At 44.6% G+C, this 22,158-nt stretch overlaps 1 protein-coding gene across 1 annotated transcript; it reads left to right on the forward strand.

Moving 5' to 3' along the window:
* The first annotated feature begins 227 nt into the window (after positions 1-227).
* On the forward strand, positions 228-14,409 carry LOC140899207 (ficolin-1). Its single transcript, XM_073314247.2, has 10 exons — positions 228-818; positions 2,207-2,320; positions 3,010-3,063; positions 3,325-3,360; positions 4,271-4,315; positions 5,178-5,213; positions 6,139-6,266; positions 7,258-7,387; positions 7,994-8,128; positions 13,558-14,409. Exons 1-10 carry the CDS (start codon positions 737-739, stop codon positions 13,803-13,805), a joined length of 1,008 nt encoding a protein of 335 aa, XP_073170348.2. The 5' UTR covers positions 228-736; the 3' UTR covers positions 13,806-14,409.
* The last annotated feature ends 7,749 nt before the right edge of the window (positions 14,410-22,158 follow it).

The following is a 22,158-nucleotide window of genomic DNA, read 5'->3' on the forward strand; positions in this document are numbered from 1 at the left end:
TAGAATCAAGATTGGGTGTTTTTCTAAAAGCTCTGCCCTAGGAATTATTTTGGGGAAGTTCTGTGGCCTGCGTTATACAGGAGTTCAGATGAGATGATCACGATGGTCACTTCTGGTCTTGGAACCTATCCCTCCATTACTGGCTCCTACAGGGGGTTTGCACAGCACCCAGCGCAGGGGGGTCCAATCTGACACGAGGCCTCCTGTGGCTACTGTCACACACATAATAGTAACAGAGCAGTTGGCGAGTAAATCCACCCAATCCTGCTCTCCTTGTTCTCCCAAAGGTTCCCACTGAAGCCAACAGGGGGCTTCGAAGGGATGGAGAAAGTCAGTTTGGACTCATTATTTGGCACCCTATTTTACTATTTTAGAAGACACATTGACAGGAATCAACTTTGTGAGGAAAGATTCAGACTGGCTCCGTTCAATAATCATCATTGCACGATACTGCATTTGCTGTGCGGGGGAAGCAACAGCTGCTAGTCCAGTATTGAACGTCTCCTATCAGGCCATTTAATCAGCTCCAGTTGTAACCGCTGCAGCATAAAAATCTCAGTGGAAACAGCTGGAATGTGGAGAGTGGGAAGGAGGCACTGAGATGCCAGAGGCAGAGAGCTTTATTTGCTCTAGGCTCTGTCATTATTGCATATAAAAGGCTTAAAGGGACTGAAATACTAAAGTGGAGAAGGTGAGAAGACAAGTGAAGCTGCCGTTGCTGAGACCAGCACCAGCCATGGGGAGAGCTGCCCAGAAAACTCTCCTCTCTTTACTCTGTCTAGCAGCAACGGTTTGTCAGGCTCAGGACACCTGCCCAGGTGAGTGAAAGACAATCCTGTTCCCATCAGCATTTCATACTGTGGCTCTTGCCAACCTGAACCCTGGAGTACTGGGAACTGTTCAGGAATGTTTGTTGTCCTACACATCTATAAAGTGCTTTGTCTGCTCAGGGTGCTTTTAAAATGATAAAAAGAACAGCTTCTTTGTACAAAATTCCTTTGTCGAAATTAATCTATATTGCAGGAGTGTACAACACAGACTAGAGGTGTTCAGAAATCAGACACAGTTTTCGCAGACCATGTTGTGAAAATGTTGTCTCTTGTCTTCATTGAGATTCTTCAAAATTTGACTTGACCTCTTCTCCCTCATGCTCATTTACTATCTTCTAACCTCCCTGTGTTGCTGCTGGAATCTCTCTGTCTAAAGCTCCCATCTCCTTTGCATATTGGGGCCAAAGCCTTTCTAATCTGGTGACTGACCGACCCACACAGGAAGATGATCTAAATTCTGGAAAATAAAATCTCAATCTTCAAAGCTCAGAGTAAGCCTATGATTTCAGATCCCTCTGCTTTATAAAATTCACCTTTACCAAATTAAGATGATTATTTATAAAATTGCAACTGTTGTGTACATATCACCGCAAATCCACTGTACAACTCTTTCCATGTCAACACTTTCATTTCTGTGCTTTGGGTTGAGAATCCAGCAGCATTTGAAGGTTTATTTTAGTTTATCATGAAATCCTGTGATCCTAATGCAAGATTTAGTCAAATTTGTGGAGACCTCATTCAGGCAAATGGTCTCTTTGAAGGAAATGGGAGGTTTGCTAAACAAGGATTGAATACAGGCTTTGCCACCTTACGCATAAATTAATGTATTATTTCAGAGCAGTACTGCCTTCACGGTTCATCTCCTTACGTTCATGATCTGAGATTGTAAGAACAACTGTTTTTTAAATTATTTCAGTTTTGCTCAATTTCTTAACTGAACGGAAGCTATTTGTTTTTCCTGTGCATTTCATTCTGCTTTTGTTTCTCTGTACTTAATTTCATTAAAAGACTCTCATGAATTGACACAATGCTGCAATGGTCAGGTTGCAAACACTGCAGAGGGATGTATACATCAAAGTTAAGTCTGAAGTGATTTCTTTTAAATACAAATATTTAATAACATCTTTTTAACTTTTGTTTTCACTGTAACTTAAAACAAAGACTAATAGTAATAACCCCCAACTTTTTATATTAGGGCATTGTCTCTGAAATGCATAATGCTGAAGAAAATGTTGGATTTATCACTAATAGAGTAAAGAAAACCAAGGAACTATCTAGACTTTCATTTGCTGGGTTTATCCCTCTGGATTTCTGTAGAATGTTTCAGATCCTGAGAAGCTAACAATCATTGATTATGGGTTCATTTCTTTCCCCAGAGGTGAACTTAGTGGGTTTCAACAGTACTGATAAACTCTCCATTGTGCAAGGCTGCCCTGGAATTCCAGGTGCCACAGGGCCCAGAGGAGACCCAGGAAATGCAGGAACAAGAGGTACGTTCCCAGGCACTGAATGGGAATCAGACATGGCTGGTGCTGATGTAAATGGGAATTATTTTTGTAATATGCTCAGACTTTGGAGATTCCCCTCAACCCTGATATGAGGAAACTCACATGGCATCTCCCATATCCTATGGCAAGGGATTGGAGCTTCAGAATAACCAAGCTCTGAAATACTGTCCATTCCCTTTGGGGTGTCAGATTGGCAACCAAGTCCTCTGGTTCTTTCCCCATCTCTATCACTGGCTCGCTGTGTCACGTTAGTCAAGTCACTCTCTTTGAGCCTCAGGTTTCTCCTCTATATAATGGGGATAATGGTCCTTTACCTCCCAGAGTTTATCGGAGGCACAATTCATTGATCTGTGTAAAGCGTTCTGAGAAGTTTGGATGAGGGGGCTAGAGAAGAGGAAATCATGATTATTATCATGAGCTATGACATTAAAGATAGCATGTATAAAATGGTTGTTTATCAGCTTTGGTTCTCACCTGGCAGCAAGATGTACTTGTCTCTTTGACTTCAATGGGCCTCCATGTAAGAGTCCATGCTAGGGGATCCTGATGTGAGATTTGAATTTCGACACAGATGAGTTCTTGTAATTCCAGTTTGGGGTGGTAGGTGGGATTTATGTACTCAGTATTTATGCTACCTTGGAAAATATTCAGTCAGTTTTCTGTGTTTGCAGGAGAACAGGGACCTCTGGGGATCCCTGGAAAGGAGGGAAAAACTGGCCCAAAAGGTAAAGTAACAAAGGGCAGAGAACTGTGTTTTCCTATAGGTGACCTAAGAACAGGAAATAAGTTTTTAATCAAATATCAATTAGAGCTAGTTATAAAATACCAATTCCTATAATATCTGGACTCCAAACCACCATAACTTCCCTTCACTCTATATTTGACAATAAAGGGTTTATTATTGCAACAGAACTTCAGTTCTGATCCAGTGTCAAGATCTCGCTCTCTCTGATCAGTCTTTACTTACTTATTTTTTGTTCAATCAGGAGAAAGAGGTCCTGCTGGCCGCCCTGGAGCGAAAGGTGAGAGACCTCAGATGATTCTTCTCACTGCAGAGCAGGGCACTTTATGGTGCTATTCATGGTGATAGAGGAATTGGGACCAACAATCTCCCTACCCGTTTCATTATACAATTTTTCCTTCCACTTCTTGCCAAACAAAAAAGCTGAAATGAAATTGGTTCCAGTTAAACAAGGATGTCCCCTTTTTGATTTGGTTTAGAAGCCAAATGACAAAACACATTGTTGTTCTGAAATGAAGAGTTGGAACATTTCAAAATTGTGATAAAATATTTGCTGGAAAAATTTCACCCAGCTCTAAGTATAATGTCTGATCTGTCATGACGTCCTATGTAGTCATAGGAAATAGATCTCAACTGCAGTGTAGACGTAGCCTAAGCCTATTTCATTTCAGCCAATGCAGAAGACAAGATAAGGTAAATGCAGTTCTGCCAACCCCAAATCTTTGAAAAACTTAAATTAGGTTCATCAAAAATCCGGAGACTGGTTTTAGAATCATGAGATTATGTAAAAATAATAGATCTGGTGTTCTCTTTATTTGCCTTCTGCTTTTGAGTATTTAGGGGGCACATTTTGAAGCTTTTGCCGTAGCTTTGAGGGCTAGAAACTTACTTTTTCTTTAAGACCAAAGGCTGAAATCAAGTCACATCCACTGGACCTGAGGAGCTGGGGCTTTAAGGAAAACACTAATTATCATGAGACTCATGACCAAATCCTGAGAGTTGGCAACATACATCACTTAAGTCCCACAAAACGCCAACTTTAACAGATCATGCGGAGTATAGCTGGTACATAGGCCTTGAACTAGCCCCTCCACACAATGAAACCAAAGTGATTGCTTTAGTGAGATGGTGAATTATGGAGGTGACCTCCAGGTAAAACAAGGATTTTATTCTGAGTTCTTTTTTTTTAGGAGATAAAGGAGCCCCGGGATGTACAGGAGTGCCTGGAACACCTGGTGAGACCCTCTGGACTCTCCTTTATACTGAACACATCATTTCAGTTTATTTTTGCAGCACTAAAAATTAAGAGGCTGAAGAAGCTTGCTTCTTGAATAGTTACCATGTCCACAATATCAAGCTCACTGATCCTCCAAGTGAGATTTGGGCTCTATAAAGAGAGAAATAGCTGTGCCTACAAAAACATGTGCCATCCATGTGTTGTAACATCTGGAACAACACTAGCCAGATGACCTTTGGTATGAGACAGAACAGGTGAAATGTAGGTGAAATCTGTAGATCTGGAGGTGTATCCTAGAGAAGGTTACTTTCTCCTACCCCTCCTTATATTTCCCACATACGAGGAGTAGGGAGTATGAATCACAAGAAATGGATCCTATTTATATGTCCAGTTAAAGGAATGACCCTTTTTCTACCAGTACTTTATTTAACTGTTATTGTCCCGTTGTCGATTGGAATTTTTTAAAAAAGAATATTGAGTCAAAGTCACAGCTAGCATAAGCACATGTAACTCCCCTGGTTTTGTGGGCATTGCTCCTGTGAACTGTCCAGCAACTAACTTTGTCTATTAAGGACCAATTCTTAGCCCTGCAAGCAGGAACCTCATCAGAGGGTGACAAAATAGTGTTGGCTACACAATGAGAGCTGTCTTGATGGTTAATGCTGGAAGGCTCAGATCAGAGATGTGTGTGCATCCATTAGCACTTGGATTTTCACAATTAAAAACCTGTCTAGTGCATTTTCAAGATAACAAGTACTTTGCTATCCCAGCTGTACCAGTTGGCCAATTACACAGTTTAAAAGACAGTAGAATGTTTTCTGGTTCCATTTCACTTTCTATTGTGTTTCTTTTCATGACAGTGCAGAAAATCGTGGAAGACATACTGTGTAAGACAGGTGAGAGTTTCTTATGACCGCTAAATGTCATCTCATTCCATCCAGAGACCCAAACATGAAAACCCGTTAGAGATAGACAAATTGATCTTTTAAAATGAAGGTGTTTTGCTGTTAGCAATTGGCCAGTGAATCTTTTGTGGAAATACATTTCAGCCGACAGGTTCACTTGCAAACTGATGTGAGTATTCCTGTGAAAATCTGATATTTTTTCCGGGTGATTGCTCACCCAAGTTACATGATAACCTGAAGCCCTTCTGACTCACAGAGAGATTTCAAAATGCTGCATGGGGACTTTCAGTACAACTCTTTGTGAACATTTCAATTTCCCTGTGTTTTCAAGACACTTTCAGCCAATCCTCTGTTCAGGTTGATCTGTTCTCACACAGAACAGATGGGGTTGGGCTAGTGGTTGTGTCTTTTCCTCTTGCAAAGAAACTTACAAACCAGACTGGCACACTGGAGTCTAAATCATTTGGTTTGCGAACTACAGAGAGTATGAAAAGCCTAGCTAGGTATATACGCTGCTGCTCTATTAGGTTTCCAAAGATGAACACAGAAGGACCATAAACTATATAAAAAGGGAGTATTTGTGGCACCTTAGAGACTAACAAATTTCTTTGAGCATAAGCTTTCGTCAGCTACAGCTCAAATAAATTTGTTAGTCTCGAAGGTGTCACAAGTACTCCTTTTCTTTTTGCGGATATGGATTAACATGGCTGCGACTATGAAACTATTTAAAGGGATACTACCCCATTCCCATATGCTACAGTGTGGAGGAGAGGAGAAGAAGACTCAAAGATTCTTTTCCAGTTACCTGATTCTGCAATTGATCTGGCCCTCAGTGCAACATAAAGCAGCCCATGAATCCCTGCTCCAAGGAGAGTTATACAACCAATTTACATGTTTCAATTCTTCTTTCAACCAGGAGCAAAGAACTGCAAGGAGCTGTTAGCTAGAGGCAACATCATGAGCGGCTGGTACACCATCTACCCCCGTGACTGTAAAGCCATGACCGTGCTGTGTGACATGGACACAGATGGCGGAGGATGGATTGTAAGAACAGAGCATAATGAAGCTCATTGGATGTTTTTTCTTGAACAACAAACAGTTTACTGTCCCAAGAATGGGAGGTGGCCCTTAGCCAGTGGGTTGCAGCTAGGAGAAAAGCATGAGGACAGAAGCTCTGAAGCTGTTAGCTCCCCATGGTTAGCTGAAATAAAAACACAGATACTTCCTGAGCCCTTCTAATCCTCCCTAGTCCTTGGTTGTGGAGATAACTTGGTTGTGATCACAATCGGTTCCATGGAGGGAACCCGGAGCTTTAGAGTCTAAAAGACCCCATCTGAGGGGACATTTGTCGCTGCTCTGACACAGGTTTCCCTTTTCCTGGCTATTCTCTGCCTGGCTCTCAGAGCCTCCTCAATAGCTGCCCAGACTCCGGAAACAGAATTTGTTCTTCCTTCCTCTTCTAGTGCATCCGCTGCTCTCTTGCTCCAGCAACCTATGAGTACGAGTGCAGAGAGTGTTCTAGGGAGCTGAGCATGCAAGGGGTTTGAACCACATCACATTTAAACCTTCTAATTTATAATTACACTTATTTATATCCCAGTCGTGCCTAGAGAATCCGATGAAGATCAGGGTCCCATTGCGCTGGGTGCTGAACACACATACTGAGAGACAGCCCCTGTCCTTTGCAGCTCATAGGCTCCATAAACAAGGCAGACAAAGGGCCAGACAGAAAGCAGAGGTGATGTGACTTGCTCGAGTGGCACAACTGCGTATAGAACCCAGGAGTCCTGATTGCCAGTCCAATGCTGTAGATTTCGGACCATGTGATCCTTTAACCTAGTGCAGTTGCTGCCAAGATTTAATACGATCCTCTGAGACAAGCCTCCCTCTGCGATAGTCACCTGAGGCTGAAATAGACCTGACCACATTAAGTCTCATTCAGTGATTTACAGTCTCAGAATTTCTGGTCTTCTGCTCTAGTAGGATGGAAAACAATGTGGGATTTCCCAGCTGAGAACCTCCTGTTTCCCTGCAGGTGTTCCAGAGACGGGTGGATGGCTCTGTGGATTTTTACCGTGACTGGTATTCATACAAGAGAGGTTTTGGCAGCCAGCTGTCAGAATTCTGGCTGGGGAATGACAATATCCACCTGCTGACATCCCTTGGTAAAGACATCACTGATGCATTCTTTTCCTTACAGCAACCTTCTCCACCAAGTTTTGTTCCCACACTTTAGCCACGGACACAGGGTATAGAGTTGTACTAATCGGTAGAGGTAACGCTTCCGCTGCAGACACTGCTTCCTGTTCCTTACAGCCCAGTCCTGCCACACAGAGCTATTGAAACCAGTAATGCTGTGGTAGATGGGCTGGATCCAGTCATGATTCCTGGAGCAGCATTTTGTCCTCGGGTGGTTCGCCCACAGTACAGCAATAAGGGATGCTACAGCCTGGATGAGGTCATCGATTCTGAACTACCTTCGCAAAGCATAACATGGAGCAGGTTTTTAATAGGGAGGTTAGGTTGGTGGATGGAAATTGAATTGATAAAGGTCAATAGGAAGATATTGGCTTGATGCAAAAATTAGTGAGTGAAGTTCTGTGATGTGTGTGATGCAGGCAATTCAAAGGGATGATCATAATGGTCCCAGCATAAGGGAGCCTGATTTGTGTGTAGAGCCTTTAGGAGCTTGTGCAATACAAACAATCAATAACAGTAATAAACACTAATGGATCGTGCTGAACATTTTGCTTTCAAATTGTTTTCTAAAGGTCCCAACGAGCTTCGCGTCGATCTCAGAGATTTTGACAACAATGATGTATTTGCTACATTCTCATCTTTCAGAATTACTGGGGAGGTTGAGAAATACACGCTTATAATCGGACCCTTTCTTAAAGGCACTGCAGGTAGGTTCTGAGCTCATCCTTTACCCTTTGTGGCAGATGGAAAAATGGAAAACAAAAGTGATGCAGAATATTCTATCGCAGAAGCAAAAGGCGAGGTAATCTGTGGAGGTGATGTCTGTCAGGAAACATCAGTTATTCTCCTGCTGAACTATTAGAGGAGAAACACAGTGTCTAGTGACAACAGAATATACAGTATAATACGGATATCCTGCCTAGTGAGGGATTGAACGCAGAATAACGAGCAGAGGTAGGCACATCTACTGCTGATTGCTTTCCCGAATTAGATCTTAATGCCCCATAGAAATATCTGAATTAAACTAAGTAGGCACACCAGGATTGGTACAAGTCAATGAGTGGGTAGATATGCCCCATTTCATGTAAACTATTCATCCAGACTTACGGATACCAGAGACAGCAATATTCTGTGGCATGCAGAGTCTGCTGCACACCACTGCAGGATTGCTGAGTCACATCCACAAGCCCCCTAGGGAGAAGGGCTTTTAAATAGGTTTAAAAGGGGCAGGGGACAAAAGCCAACAGAAAAGCATAAAAAAGGGCCACCTTAACAGAGGGCCAGATTTTTTGTGGGAGGGAACATGTAGAGTCAGAGGCGGAAGAAGAGAGTAACCAGTAGAGGCAAATACTTAGAATCTCAGATACCTATATGTAAATACCAGGCGGATGGGGAATAAACTGGAAGGATTAGTATAATTGTAAATTTACTACTTAAGTGCCATCACAGAAACTTGGTGGGATGAGTCTCATTACTGGAATACTGGTATAGTGGGCTATAGCTTGTTTAGGAGGGACAGGCAAGGTAAAAAGGGAGAAGGTGTTGAATTATACAGCAAGAATATATACACTTGTTCTATGCTGCAGGAGTAGATGAGAGGCAGACCAATTGTCTCTGGGCAAAGAAAAAAGGATAATAAATAAAAGCGACCTTTTGTATGGGTGTACTATAGTAATGGGGGACTTTAACTACCCAGACATTTGTTGGAAAAGGAATAAAGAAAAACACAAAAATTCTTGGAATGTATTGCGGACTCCGTTTTGTAGAGGAAGTAACCGGGAGGGCTGGGGGGCAGGAAGGCGGGAAACAGCCATTTTAGACTTAATTCTGACCAACAGGGAGGAAATGGTAGCAAATCTGGAGGTGGAAGACAATTTGGGTGAAAGTGTTCATGAAATCACAGATGTCTTTATTCTAAGGAAAGGAAGGAGTGGAAACATGGACAAAGTGCGAAGGAGAAGTACAAAAGAGTAGCATACCCATGTAGGGACAAAATCAGAAAGATTAAGGCACAAAATAAGTTACACCTAGGAAGGAAAAGAAAAAGCCATAAGAAGAGGTTCTTAACATATATTAGCAGCAAGAGAAAGATGAAAGAACATGTAGTTCCTTACTTAGCAGGAATGGAGAGCTAATAACTGAGGAAATCAAGAAGGCAGAGGTGTTTCATGACTAGTGTGTTTCTATCTTCACTAAAAAGGTTACTGGTAATGACATACTTAACACACTATTAACAACAAGGGGGAAGGAATGCAAGCCCAAATACGGGGGAAAGGTTATACAATATTTAGATAAGTTAGATGTATTCAAGTCAGGAGGGCCTGGCTAAACTCATGCTAAGGGACTAAAAGAGCTAACTGAAACAATCTCAGAACCATGAATAATTATCCGGATAACTCCTGAAGGATGGGTGAGGTCCCAGAGCACTGGAGAAGGGCAAACATAGTACTTATCTTTAAAAGGAGGAACAAACAGGACCCAGGGAATTGTAGGCCAGTCAGCCTAACTTTGATACCTGGAAAGACACTCACTCAAATTATTAAACAATCAGTTTGTAAACACCTAGAGGACAATTGGATTAATTAGCAATAACCACCATGGATTTCTCACGAACAAATCATGTCAAACCAACCTAATTTCCTTCTTTGACAGGGTTATTGGCTTAGTGGATAAGGGGAAAGCAGTAGACATGATATATTTTGATTTTAGTAAGACTTTTGACCAAATCCCACATGGCATTCTCAAAATGCAAACTAGGGAAATGCAGTCTGGATGAAATTACCGTAAGATGGGTGCACCACTGTTTGAAAGACTGTATTCAAAGAGTAGTTATCAATGGTTTGCTGTCAAACTGGGAGGTTCTAATGGGGTTCTGCAGCGGTCAGTCCTGGGACCGGTAGTCGTCAATATTTTCATTAATGTGTTGGACAATTGAGTGGAGAATATGCTTATAAAATCATAGAATCATAGAATATCAGGGTTGGAAGGGACCTCAGGAGGTCATCTAGTCCAACCCCCTGCTCAAAGCAGGACCAATCCCCAACTAAATCATCCCAGCCAGGGCTTTGTCAAGCCTGACAATCTGCAGATGGCACCAAGCTGGGCGGGGTTGCAAGCACTTTGGAGGACAGAATTAGAATGCAAAATGACCCTGGCAAATTGAAGAATTGGTCTGAATTCAACAAGATGAAATTCAGTAAAGACAATTGAATCACTTTTCACTTAGGAAGGACAAATCAAATGCACAACAATGTGATGCAGTTGCACAAAAAGCTAATACCATTCTGGGGTGTATTTACAAGAGTGTGGCATGTAAGAAACAGTAGGTAATTGTCCTGCTCTCCTCAGCACTGGTGAGGCCTCAGCCAGAGAACAGCGTCCACTTCTGGGCACCTCACCTTAGGAAAGATGTGGACAAATTGAAGAGAGTTCAGAGGAGAGCAACAAAAATGATAAAAGGTTTAGAAAAACTGACCTGTGAGGAAACGTTAAAAAACTGGTAATGTGTAGTCTTGAGGAAACAAGACTGAGGGGGAGAATCTGGTAACAGTCTTTAAATACGTTAAGAGCTGTTATAAAGAGGACACTGATCAATTGTTCTTTATGTCCACTGAAGGTAGGACAAGAAGTGACCAGCTTAATCTATGATAAGGAGATCTAGGTTAGATATTAGAAATAAATTTCTAAGTATAAGGGTAGTTAAGCTCTGGAATAGGCTTCCAACAGAGGTTGTGAAATCTGCATCACTGGAAGTTTTAAAGAACAGGTTGGGCAAACACCTCTCAGGGACTGTCTAGATTTATTTGGGGCTACCTCAGCCGAGGGGGTTACACTAGATGACTTCTCAAGGTCCCTTCCAGCCCGACATTTCTATGATTCTGTGAATCTATGATCCTGAATCCTCAGCAGGCTCCGGGCTATGCTGTTAGTGTTAGGACCACATTGGGCTCACATTATACCATCACAATGGTGTAAACTGATTTCAGGACACCCAAGGACCGAGCTCAGACGATCATTTTTCTCATCCTTTCATCTACAAGAGACAGTGGGAATTGCAGCCTATGATGTCTCATGTGACTGAATGGTCCTATCCGAGATTTGCATGATCTTTAACAGTTGCTGCAAATGTATCTATCTTGGTTGGGAGCTCCTTGCTTCCTGTGGGCTCTTTTCTCTTCAAGCTGTCGGAGATAGCTCCTGTCCCGGACTTTGATTCTCTGATGGAGCCGATGGCACCACTTGTTATGATCACTTGTCAAGATTTCCTATTGGTCAGGATCAATTGCAAATTCCTTCACGTCTTGCTTGCATATGTCTTTGTAGAGAAGCTTGGGACATCCTGATGTTCTTGTTCCCTCTGAGAGCTCCCCGTATCGCTTCTTCTTGGGTATGCGTCCGTCTTCCAACCTACTCAGATGGCCCAGCCACTGCAGTCATCTTCACTTGAGCAGGGCTGTCACACTTGGTAAATTTGCCCTTTGAATTTGCCCACCATACATGAGAGTGCTGAGGATGAAGGATTGGCACACTAGCATATTGGTCTTGATGGTCAGCTTTGAGTTGTTCCATGCTCTTTTAGTTAGTCTGCTAAAGGTGGTGGCAGCCTTTCCAATGCAAACATTTAGTTCTTCATCCAGTGAGAGGTTGGTGGTCACTGTAGAACCTAAATAGCTGAACCTTTTGGACTACTTCTAGCTGGTTGGCATTTAAGTTGATTGAAGCATCTTGTGGAACCCTCTGTCCTAATACAACTGTTTTCTTGATGCTGATGGTGAGAGCAAATGCCTGACAGGTACTTGAAAGGAGGTTGTCATAAATATAAAGGGAAGGGTAAACCCCTTTGAAATCCCTCCTGGCCAGGGGAAAGCTCCTCTCACCTGTAAAGGGTTAAGAAGTTAAAGGTAACCTCGCTGGCACCTGACCAAAATGACTAATAAGGAGACAAGATACTTTCAAAAGCTGGGAGGAGGGAGAGAAACAAAGGGTCTGTGTGTCTGTCTATATACTGTTTTCTGCTGGGGATAGACCAAGAATGGAGTCTTAGAACTTTTAGTAAGTAATCTAGCTAGGTATGTGTTAGATTATGATTTCTTTAAATGGCTGAGAAAAGAATTGTGCTGAATAGAATAACTATTTCTGTCTGTGTATCTTTTTTGTAACTTAAGGTTTTGCCTAGAGGGGTTCTCTATGTTTTTGAATCTAATTACCCTGTAAGATATCTACCATCCTGATTTTACAGGGGGGATTTCTTTATTTCTATTTACTTCTATTTTTATTAAAAGTCTTCTTGTAAGAAACTGAATGCTTTTTCATTGTTCTCAGATCCAAGGGTTTGGATCTGTGGTCACCTATGCAAATTGGTGAGGCTTTTTATCCAACATTTCCCAGGAAAGGGGGGGTGCAAGTGTTGGGAGGATTGTTCATTGTTCTTAAGATCCAAGGGTCTGGGTCTGTAGTCACCTAGGCAAATTGGTGAGGCTTTTTACCAAACCTTGTCCAGGAAGTGCGGTGCAAGGTTTTGGGAAGTATTTTGGGGGGAAAGACGCGTCCAAACAGCTCTTCCCCAGTAACCAGTATTAGTTTGGTGGTGGTAGCAGCCAATCCAAGGACGACGGGGGGAATATTTTGTACCTTGGGGAAGTTTTGACCTAAGCTGGTAAAGATAAGCTTAGGAGTTTTTTCATGCAGGTCCCCACATCTGTACCCTAGAGTTCAGAGTGGGGGAGGAACCTTGACAGAGGTCCATGAATTCTTGTAACAGATCTTCATCATGGGCTATGAGGGCAGCATAATCAGCCTAAAGAAGTTCCCGGATTAGCACCTTTTTGTCTTTGGTCTTTGAGTTAAGTCATGACAGGTTGAAGAGTTTCCTATCCGATCTTGTGTGGAGATACACTGCGAATATGGCCTGGTGAAAAATGTTCCGTACTGGAAATAGAAATGCAATCTCTCTCCTGACCCCAGGGAGATTTCTGCTGGTTGGTGAAGGGAGAAATTTAGTAACCTCACTGCAGGACCGCCAGGCTGGGCTGTGGCAACTGATCTGTAAAAATGTAAAAGGCAAACAAGAAGAGAATATCTCACCCACCTTGTCTCTGTAAAAACAGGTAATAAATAAACCCAATTGTTTCCACAGGGGATTCTTTATTCGGACAAAACGGCATGATGTTTTCAACCCACGACCGTGACAACGACGTGTCATCAATAAACTGTGCAATAGTTTTTAAAGGGGCCTGGTGGTACAGTGAATGTCATGCGTCCAACCTGAATGGATTATACCTGAAAGGAGCCCACGAAAGCTATGCTGATGGGGTGAACTGGAAGTCATCCAAAGGGCACCACTACTCCTTCAAGATGACAGAGATGAAAATCAGGCCCGTGTAGCCAATCAGGGAGGCACTTGTAATAATTATACTGAGCTCTTATATAGCAGTTATAGGCCTGTCATAATAAACATTAATCTGAAGATGACACTAAAGATCTTTTCTTTATGCACCAGCCACAAGGGGGCAGACATCATCATAGACACTTACCCAGCACAGTGCCCTAGGACTAGAGCAGGTAAAAAAAGATAAAAATAGTTTTGTGGGGAAAAAATTGAATTTTTCAGTTATTTTCATTTCAAAAGATTCTAAATTAACCCATTTTTGCTTTTGGCTTTTGTGCATTAAAAAAGTATGATTTTTTTCCTGCCAAACAAAACATTACAACCACATCAGTGATATTTCATGAAAATGTTCATGTTTTTTCAAAGGCTGTTTGTCCACAGAAGAGCTCATAATTTGAGAAATGTCAGCCAGCTCTGTCTAGGTTATGTCTCCTCTCCTGCATGCCTCTGCTGTCTCTTGATTCCATTACCAGAAGCACCACGACAGCTCCTACCACTGCCATGCAATTCTTCCTGTGGTGTTCAGGACTCATTACCCTCAGATGCTGCGTCTGCCTCTGGAGAACCTTCCCCTCTGTCAATAAAGCAAGGGCTGCTCAATGAGTTCCACGTCTCAGATTTGTTTGTACAAACAAGACAGTTCAATAGCATTAAAGCCCAAATGTGCCTGGCCCTGCATTGTGAACATTGTGGGCAGAGCATGCCCTGGGCAGAAGGGGACATTATTTGCCTGGCTACCCTGGGGAGTACAAGAGAGGGGAGCTACCTCTGCCAGCAGCGTTGCAGCTGCAGAAGGGTCATGTCGAAATAGAGTGAGGGTGGAAATAGAAGAGCACTGAGACGATCTCAGGCTAAACCTGCACTAGAAAGTCCCATCGCCCAGCCCATGGTGCCTTGTGAGACAGAACAGGCCATAATCTTCCCTCTTTATGCTGGTATTATGCCCAGCGGAAGATTTAACAATTTAACAGCAAATGCTGACTGGACCCCTAGTCCCACCCCCTCCCCCCATCTCCCTCTCCCTGTGCCAGGGGCAGAGGAAGAAAAAGAAGGGCCTCGGTGCAGGCTTTTATTGCGGACCCCATGTGCCATCACAAGTCCCACATTCTCTCTTCCCTCACCCCCCAAAGCCCCCATCCCTGCTTCTGCACCCCCTGCTCTGCTCCCCCGCCCATCCCAACGCCCCACCCAGGTCCACGCCCTGCACCAGAGCTGCTGCTGCTAGAGCCATCAGCACGGCTCCTGCCAAAGCCAGACCTGCTACCGCGGGAGTCAGCGCTGCAAACCACAGCTGCTGCTGCCAGCGGAGCTGGAGTCAGAGCCCTAGCAGGCAGCGGGGGGTGTCGGGGGGGCCTCCAACCAAAATGGAGGCTCTGCCATTGCCAGTCCCATTCATCAGACTTCACGGCAGAGCCACCCTTTTGCAGTCCGCCCCCGGGGCAAATTCAAATGTGGGCCGTGGGGCTCAGCGCACGGCTCTTCCTCGGGGTTCCAGCAGGCTCCAAACAATAGCAGCGTGTTGTGGCTATAGTCTTCTCATGCAGTGCGACACAGAGAGGTGTGTATCTGCCTGCTACAGCCTCTCCCTGGCCCCACTCTAGCTTTGCTGATCTCTGCTAGATTCTGCATGGAAAAACTTTTTTTTTTTTTATTCCTCCCACAATTAAGGATAAATTAAGCAGCACAAAAACACACTTCATTTAGGCCTACACTGCCAGCTTAGTTACTCTCATACTGGATGGTGTCTGAAAATGAACGCCATAAATAAAAATATGTGTCTGATTTTAGAGCACGAAAAGAAAGAGCGATTTTTTGTTGTTTCAAACTGCCTCTACAGATCCTAAGAAGGTGAAAATACCATTTTGTAAACGGCCTGATCAATCCCTGGAGTCTAAAGTAGAAGTGTGTGAGCTGCATCTCAATTCAGGGCACACCAATCTGTCATTGTGGGAAAGTTTAAGTGAGGAATACCACTCAAGTTGAAGCTTTAGTAATAGCTAATGATATTTCCAGAGGAACTTTGCTTGAAACCTAGCACACCTGAAGACCAGATATTCTACAAACCAACACAGCGAAAGATCCCCAAAATCAGTGGTCCTTAACCTTTACTACAGCCTGAACCCCTTTGGTTCTTAAAATATGTGTTTGCATCCCTTATCAAAAATCATTGAAGTAGGTCAGTTGTTTAAAACTAACTGTATTTTTGTTTGTATATTACAGTAATCGTTAAAAAATGTGTAATGTTAATAAAAACACAGGGTTGATGGAACAAAGTAGTTGTACTTACGTGCCTGTGCTTAATTTGTGTTTTCGATGATTTGCCTTCTAAAAAAATCTGGCCTGTCTCGCACCCCCAGAAATGGCATCTCGCACCCCTAGGGGGTGCGTGCACCCCAGGTTAAGAACCACTGCCATAGATGATCTGACAATCAAATAAAAGCCAAAAACCCTGCAGATCAGGGTTTCTGAGGTCCCCCAACAGGCTTTAAAATCTCCACGGCCCACCTGTACCACAACAAGTGTTTTTCTCCAATCAAAGCTACAGCTGGCCTTAAGGGGCAGGAAGCAGGGCCATTTCCCCGGGGACCCACGCCACAAGGGGCACTGCGACACTAAGTTGCCGCAGTTCCTGGCCAATGGGAGCTGCGGAGCTGGCTCTGCGGCATGTGGAGCCTGCCTTAGCCCTGCTGCACCGCCGCCGGGGAGCCTCCTGAGGTAAGTGGTGCCCAGTTGGAGCACACACCCCCAAACTCCTCTTGCACCCCAACCCTTTGCCCCAGCCCTGAGCCCCCTCCTGCACCCCAACCCTTTGCCCCAGCCCTGAGCCCCCTCCTGCACCCCAACCCTTTGCCCCAGCCCTGAACCCCCTCCTGCACCCCAACCCTTTGCCCCAGCCCTGAGCCCCCTGTACCCAAACTCTCTCCCAGAGCCAACACCACGCAGCCCCTCCTCCACCCAACCCTCAGCCCTGAGTGCCCCCGCACCCAAACTCCTTCCCAGACTCTGCACCCCCTCCTGCACCCCAACCCCCTGCCCCAGAGCACCCTAACCGCCTGCCCCAGCCCTGAGCCCCCTCCCGCACCCCAACCCCCTCCCAGGGCCCGCAGCCTCTCCTGCACCTCAACCTCCCTGCCCCAGCCCCCTCTCAGAGTCCTCAGCTTGCACCCCAGTCTGCTGCCCAAGCCCTGAGCCCCCTCCCGGAGCCCTCACCCTGAACCGCCTCCTGCACCTTAATCCCGTGTCTCAGCCAAGTGAAAGTGAATGAGGGTGGGGGAGAGTGAGCGAGGGAGGGAGAGGAGATGGAGTGAGTGGGGCAGGGCCTCGGAGAAGAGGCCGGATTGGGGTGTGGCCTCAGGGAAGGGGCAGGGCAGGGTAAGGGTGTTTGGGTTTGTGATTACTGTTATTTCTACATTTTCTTTGCGGGAGACACTGGGTTGCACTTAAATTCAAAAAGTGATTTTGTGCTTTAAAAGGTTGGAGACCACTGTTTTACAGAATGAAAAATGTACTGCATAAAGGCTGGCATGTTAAGTGTCTAGCCTACTCATATCTTTCAGGTTATGCATATTGTCACATTTGTTGGTTGCTCATTTATACAGAACATCATTATACTCAAACATCAATGTGATGGCAACTAATATGATTAGGGGTTTGGAACAGGTCCCATGTGAGGAGAGATTAAAGAGGCTAGGATTTTTCAGCTTGGAAAAGAGGAGACTAAGGGGGATATGACAGAGGTATATAAAATCATGAGTGGTGTGGAGAAAGTGAATAAGGAAAAGTTGTTTACTTTTCCCCATAATATAAGAACTAGGAGCCACCAAATGAAATTAATGGGTAGCAGGTTTAAAACAAATAAAAGGAAGTTCTTCTTCACTCAGCGCACAGTCAGCCTGTGGAACTCCTTGCCTGAGGAGGTTGTGAAGGCTAGGACTATAACAGGGTTTTAAAAAGAACTGGATAAATTCATGGCAGTTAAGTCCATTAATGGCTATAGCCAGGATGGGTAAGGAATGGTGTCCCTAGCCTGTGTTTGTCAGAGGGTGGAGATGGATCATTACCTTTTAGGTTCACGCCCTCTGGGGCAACTGGCATTGGCCACTGTCAGTAGCCAGGATACTGGGCTGGATGGAGCTTTGGTCTGATCCAGTATGGCCTTTCTTATGTTCTTATGTTCTTTTGTTAAAAGTGTTAAATGATTGGAAGAAGATATTAAAGTCAATGTCTGTTCATGGGCGAAGCAAACAACACACACTGTCACATGGCAGCTCTACAGCTTGCGAGGACTGCAAGCAAAAATGAGAGAATATCATTCAGGCAAGGGAGAAAAAGGGTATACACAATACATCCGTTGCCCAGCACATCAAATTAATCACCTTTTGGTTCATGCTGCTGAAGATAAGGCCAGTTCAGACCTAAAGGTTTTCTTTGCAGGAAATATGTAAACATTTCAGATTCTAACTGCTGATGGGAAAAACTAGTGACTAAGTCTAAAACTAAATCTTAATCTTCAAACACTCACTCGAGAGAGTACAGTTTTGCAAAATGACGAGGAACTTGATGATATGCTGCGGGACCCTGAAGAAGTTGACAGAATCGATCCATCAGATAAAACTGAACAGGCTTCTGAAGAACGAAGGAGATCCTTACATCTAATGGCACTCTGCAAGACTAGATGGGAAGCTCAAATAAAAGCTACTGAAGTAATGATAGTATCTTTTCAGAGTACACATGCATGCCTAGAAGAAGAAACTGTCAGAATGTGGAGTAGTGAGAACATATGTCAGGCAAAAAGCAACTTGTCTTTGATGGGATTGGATGCCTACCTCAATGTGTTATGGTGGCATAGGATCTTAGTTACCACGGCTCCAGCTTATGAAATCCTTCAGTCTAAGAAAATTGACCTGTTCCAAATCCCCTGGACATTTGAGAGCACAGTGAATGAGCTCAGCAAACTCAGATCTGGAGAAAAGCATGAGGAAATTGTAAACAAATTTCAGAGCAGGTTGGAAGCAATGGGTTTTCTTCATGCAAACTATCCAGTCCACAAGAAAGACACGTATACCACATGATGAATTTGCACATGATTCTGTGTTATCAGGAAGGGATAACCACTGAAGGAAATACTTCAAGGCCTTAGACAATGCGATCGGGGAACTAAAGTCTTGATGGAGAGATTTAAAGAGACCGCTACTCCATTTGGTTTCCTCCATCCCAGGCAACTGCAAAATATGACTTGAGATGAGTCAGAGGAGGATATTTTTAAACACCTGGGAAAATACTAACCTTTTCCTTTTGACTTGGTCCATGAGATTATGTCTTTCAAGGTGTGTTATTTGACAAAGGACATGGAGGTGTTCACTTCGTCACTTGGAGTCCATAGCGACCTGAATTGAATAGTGTCAAGTTCTCTTGATGATGTTTTACCAGAAATGGAAATGTTGTGTTCACATTAAGACGTGTCAAATGCTACATGTATTCAACACTATCAGAGACATGGCTGAGTGACCTTGCTCTCCTTGCAATTGAGAAAGACAAGACAGCAAGGTTGGAGCTGGATAGCATCATGGAACAATTTGCCAGTAGCTCACGAAAGCTTATGCTCAAATAAATTTGTTAGTCTCTAAGGTGCCACAAGTCCTCCTGTTCTTTTTTCCAAGGGAAAGTGTTGAGGTGGTACAAGGTTCAAATAATTGGAAATACACAAACCGAGACATTTGGCTGCAAGGTGGCTTTGGGGTGCTGCTTTAAATTTCAGGCAGCTTACGTCAACCTAATTCTGTAAGAATCTACACTACAATGCTGCTCCCACCCATAGGTTGAGACTTCTACTCGAGCCAGTGGGTGCTCAACGCACCTCTGCACCTGGCCCTGCCCCGAGTCCACCCCTGCCCTGCCCCCTCCTGCCCCTACCCCGCCCCCCTTCTAACCCTTTCCCCAAAGTTCCAGCACCAATTCCGCCCCCAACTCCTACCCCTATTCGGACTCCTTCCCCAAATCCCGGCCCTGCCTCTTCCCCACCTCCTCCCCTGAGCATGCCATGTTCCCGCTCTTCCCCCTCCCTCCTGGAGCTTACTACGCCACCAAACAGATGTTTGGAGGCGGCAAGTGCTGGGAGGTAGGCAGAGAAGTGGGAACGCAGCGCACTCAGGGGAGGAGGTGGAAGCGGGGGAGGAGGTGAGGTGGGGCAGGGGGGAGAGCTTGGCTGCCGGTGGGTGCAGAGCACCCACTAATTTTTCCCCGCAGGTGCTCCAGCCCCAGAGCACCCACGGAGTCAGCACCTATGCTCCCACTGACGTAAGTCACCCATTACACCGACTTTATAATGCCACCTCAACGAGAGGTATAGTGCTTAGGTCAATGTAGTTAGGTAGACACAGTGTCTGTATAGACACTGTGTTTGACTGTTCAGGCAGTCAGCTCCTGACGGCTGACAGCCGGAGTCCCATTGCCCCAGGGCTGACAGTGGCAGAGAATAACTTTGTTCCTTCAACCTGTGATTTTAATAGCAGGGAGAGATTCCTAACCCATTTGCGTCTTCCCTCCATGGTACATTTCCCCAATGCGTATCCCCAGAAGGGTAGGTTCTCCTCTCAATTACAATGGTGCATAACCATCATGAAATCAACAAGGTTGTATTGGGGTAACCAAGAGGAAAATTGATCACTGGGGAATCTCAATTCTGAGCACTTCCCCCATCCTTGAGATTATCAGTCTAATTCAGGGGGGAGTCTAGGTAAGGGTGAAGCTACACGTTGATTTTGGGGTATAACCCCCAGCTTGAGGAGAGACCGGCTCTGATCGCATTAGCATGCTAATAATAGCTAGTAGCTGCTGCTGCTGCACATGCGATGGGAGAGGGTAGCCTCCCTGAAGAGGTGCCCACGGTCTCAGAGGAGCACCTACGCAGGGCAGCTGGCACCTCCTGCCGCTCACACCACCGCAGTTATGCTCTGTTTTAGCGCACTAACTCAATCAGAGTTAAATTCGGTCTGTCTCCTTGACCTGGGAATCACTCCTAGATTGAAGTGTAGACGTACCCTAAGGCTAATAAGGGAGTCTAAATTAGTGTAACACACAACTCCCAGCTCCCTTTTAACCAATTTAGACTCACACTCATTGACCTTCCCTGAGAGTGGGGCCCAACGTAGTAAAAACCCAGCCCTGAGATTCTCCATTAGGGCACCTCCATGTGGGCCAGCAATGGGTTAAGGGGGGCTGGACTCAGCTGGTTTTTGCATAGTGTCATGAAAAGCCAGGGCCATGTCTACACGGGCAGCGGCACCATTGCTAGAAACAGGTGCAATGGTTTTATTGTAGAGAAGCCCCGAGTGTGTCACACTCCCTTACGCTCAGTATAGCTTACACGCCTTTACACATTACTCAGTTTGGCCCTATCTTACCTCTTATTTCCAAAGTGCCTATCACCTCTGGGCAGTTGTGCAAGTGCAAGGGAAGGAGATAAGTGTGCAACCCAATTTTCCTGCTCTCAGGCTTCCATGCAAGAGGGACAAGGACCCCGCAGGGCTTGGGACACTCTTAGGTGCTAACATTGTACAAAGGTGGTGGGCTGGACTATGTCCTCCCCTCCCATCCACACTGGCCAGAGGATATGCATCTGCTGTGTCACCTTCATGGGTGGAAGAGCAAGTGGACTCTTAAAGGTCTCTGGGGCACTGCACTTCCCTGATGTACGTGAAATTCCCACGAGGGCTGGGCACCACGCTGCCCTCAAAGCAGGGCACTGCCTGTACAGGAGAACGCAACTCATAGAATCAAAGCAACAAATACCATAGGTCTGATTATTTTTTCTGGTTTCAGAGTAGCAGCTGTGTTAGTCTGTATTCACAAAAAGAAAAGGAGGACTTGTGGCAACTTAGAGACTAACCAATTTATTTTTTACCTTCAGATGGCCCACCTTGATTATCACTACAAAGGGTTCCCCCCCCCCCACTGGTAATAGCTCATCTCAAGTGATCACTCTCCTTACAGTGTGTATGATAACATCCATTTTTTCATTTTCTGTGTGTATATAAATCTCCTCACTGTATTTTCCACTGAATGTATCCGATGAAGTGAGCTGGAGCTCACGAAAGCTTATGCTCAAATAAATTGGTTAGTCTTGTCAAAGTTCCTCCCCCACACTGAACTCTAGGGTACAGATGTGGGGACCTGCATGAAAAACCTCCTAAACTTATCTTTACCAGCTTAGGTCAAAACTTCCCCAAGGTACAAAATATTACACCCGTTATCCTTGGACTGGCCGCTACCACCACCAAACTAATACTGGTTACTGGGGAAGAGCTGTTTGGACGCGTCCTTCCCCCCAAAATACTTCCCAAAACCTTG

The sequence above is a fragment of the Lepidochelys kempii genome, chromosome 16, assembly GCF_965140285.1.
Source record: "Lepidochelys kempii isolate rLepKem1 chromosome 16, rLepKem1.hap1, whole genome shotgun sequence".
Taxonomy (NCBI): domain Eukaryota; kingdom Metazoa; phylum Chordata; order Testudines; family Cheloniidae; genus Lepidochelys; species Lepidochelys kempii.

What these genes read in the sequence shown, in the direction of transcription:
- LOC140899207 (XM_073314247.2), top strand. Translation starts at nt 737, where the DNA reads ATGGGGAGAGCTGCCCAGAAAACTCTCCTCTCTTTACTCTGTCTAGCA. An exon ending in TGGCCGCCCTGGAGCGAAAG is followed by an intron (nt 3,361 to 4,270) that starts GTGAGAGACCTC and finishes CTTTTTTTTTAG; the next exon opens with GAGATAAAGGAGCCCCGGGA. An exon ending in CAGATGGCGGAGGATGGATT is followed by an intron (nt 6,267 to 7,257) that starts GTAAGAACAGAG and finishes GTTTCCCTGCAG; the next exon opens with GTGTTCCAGAGACGGGTGGA.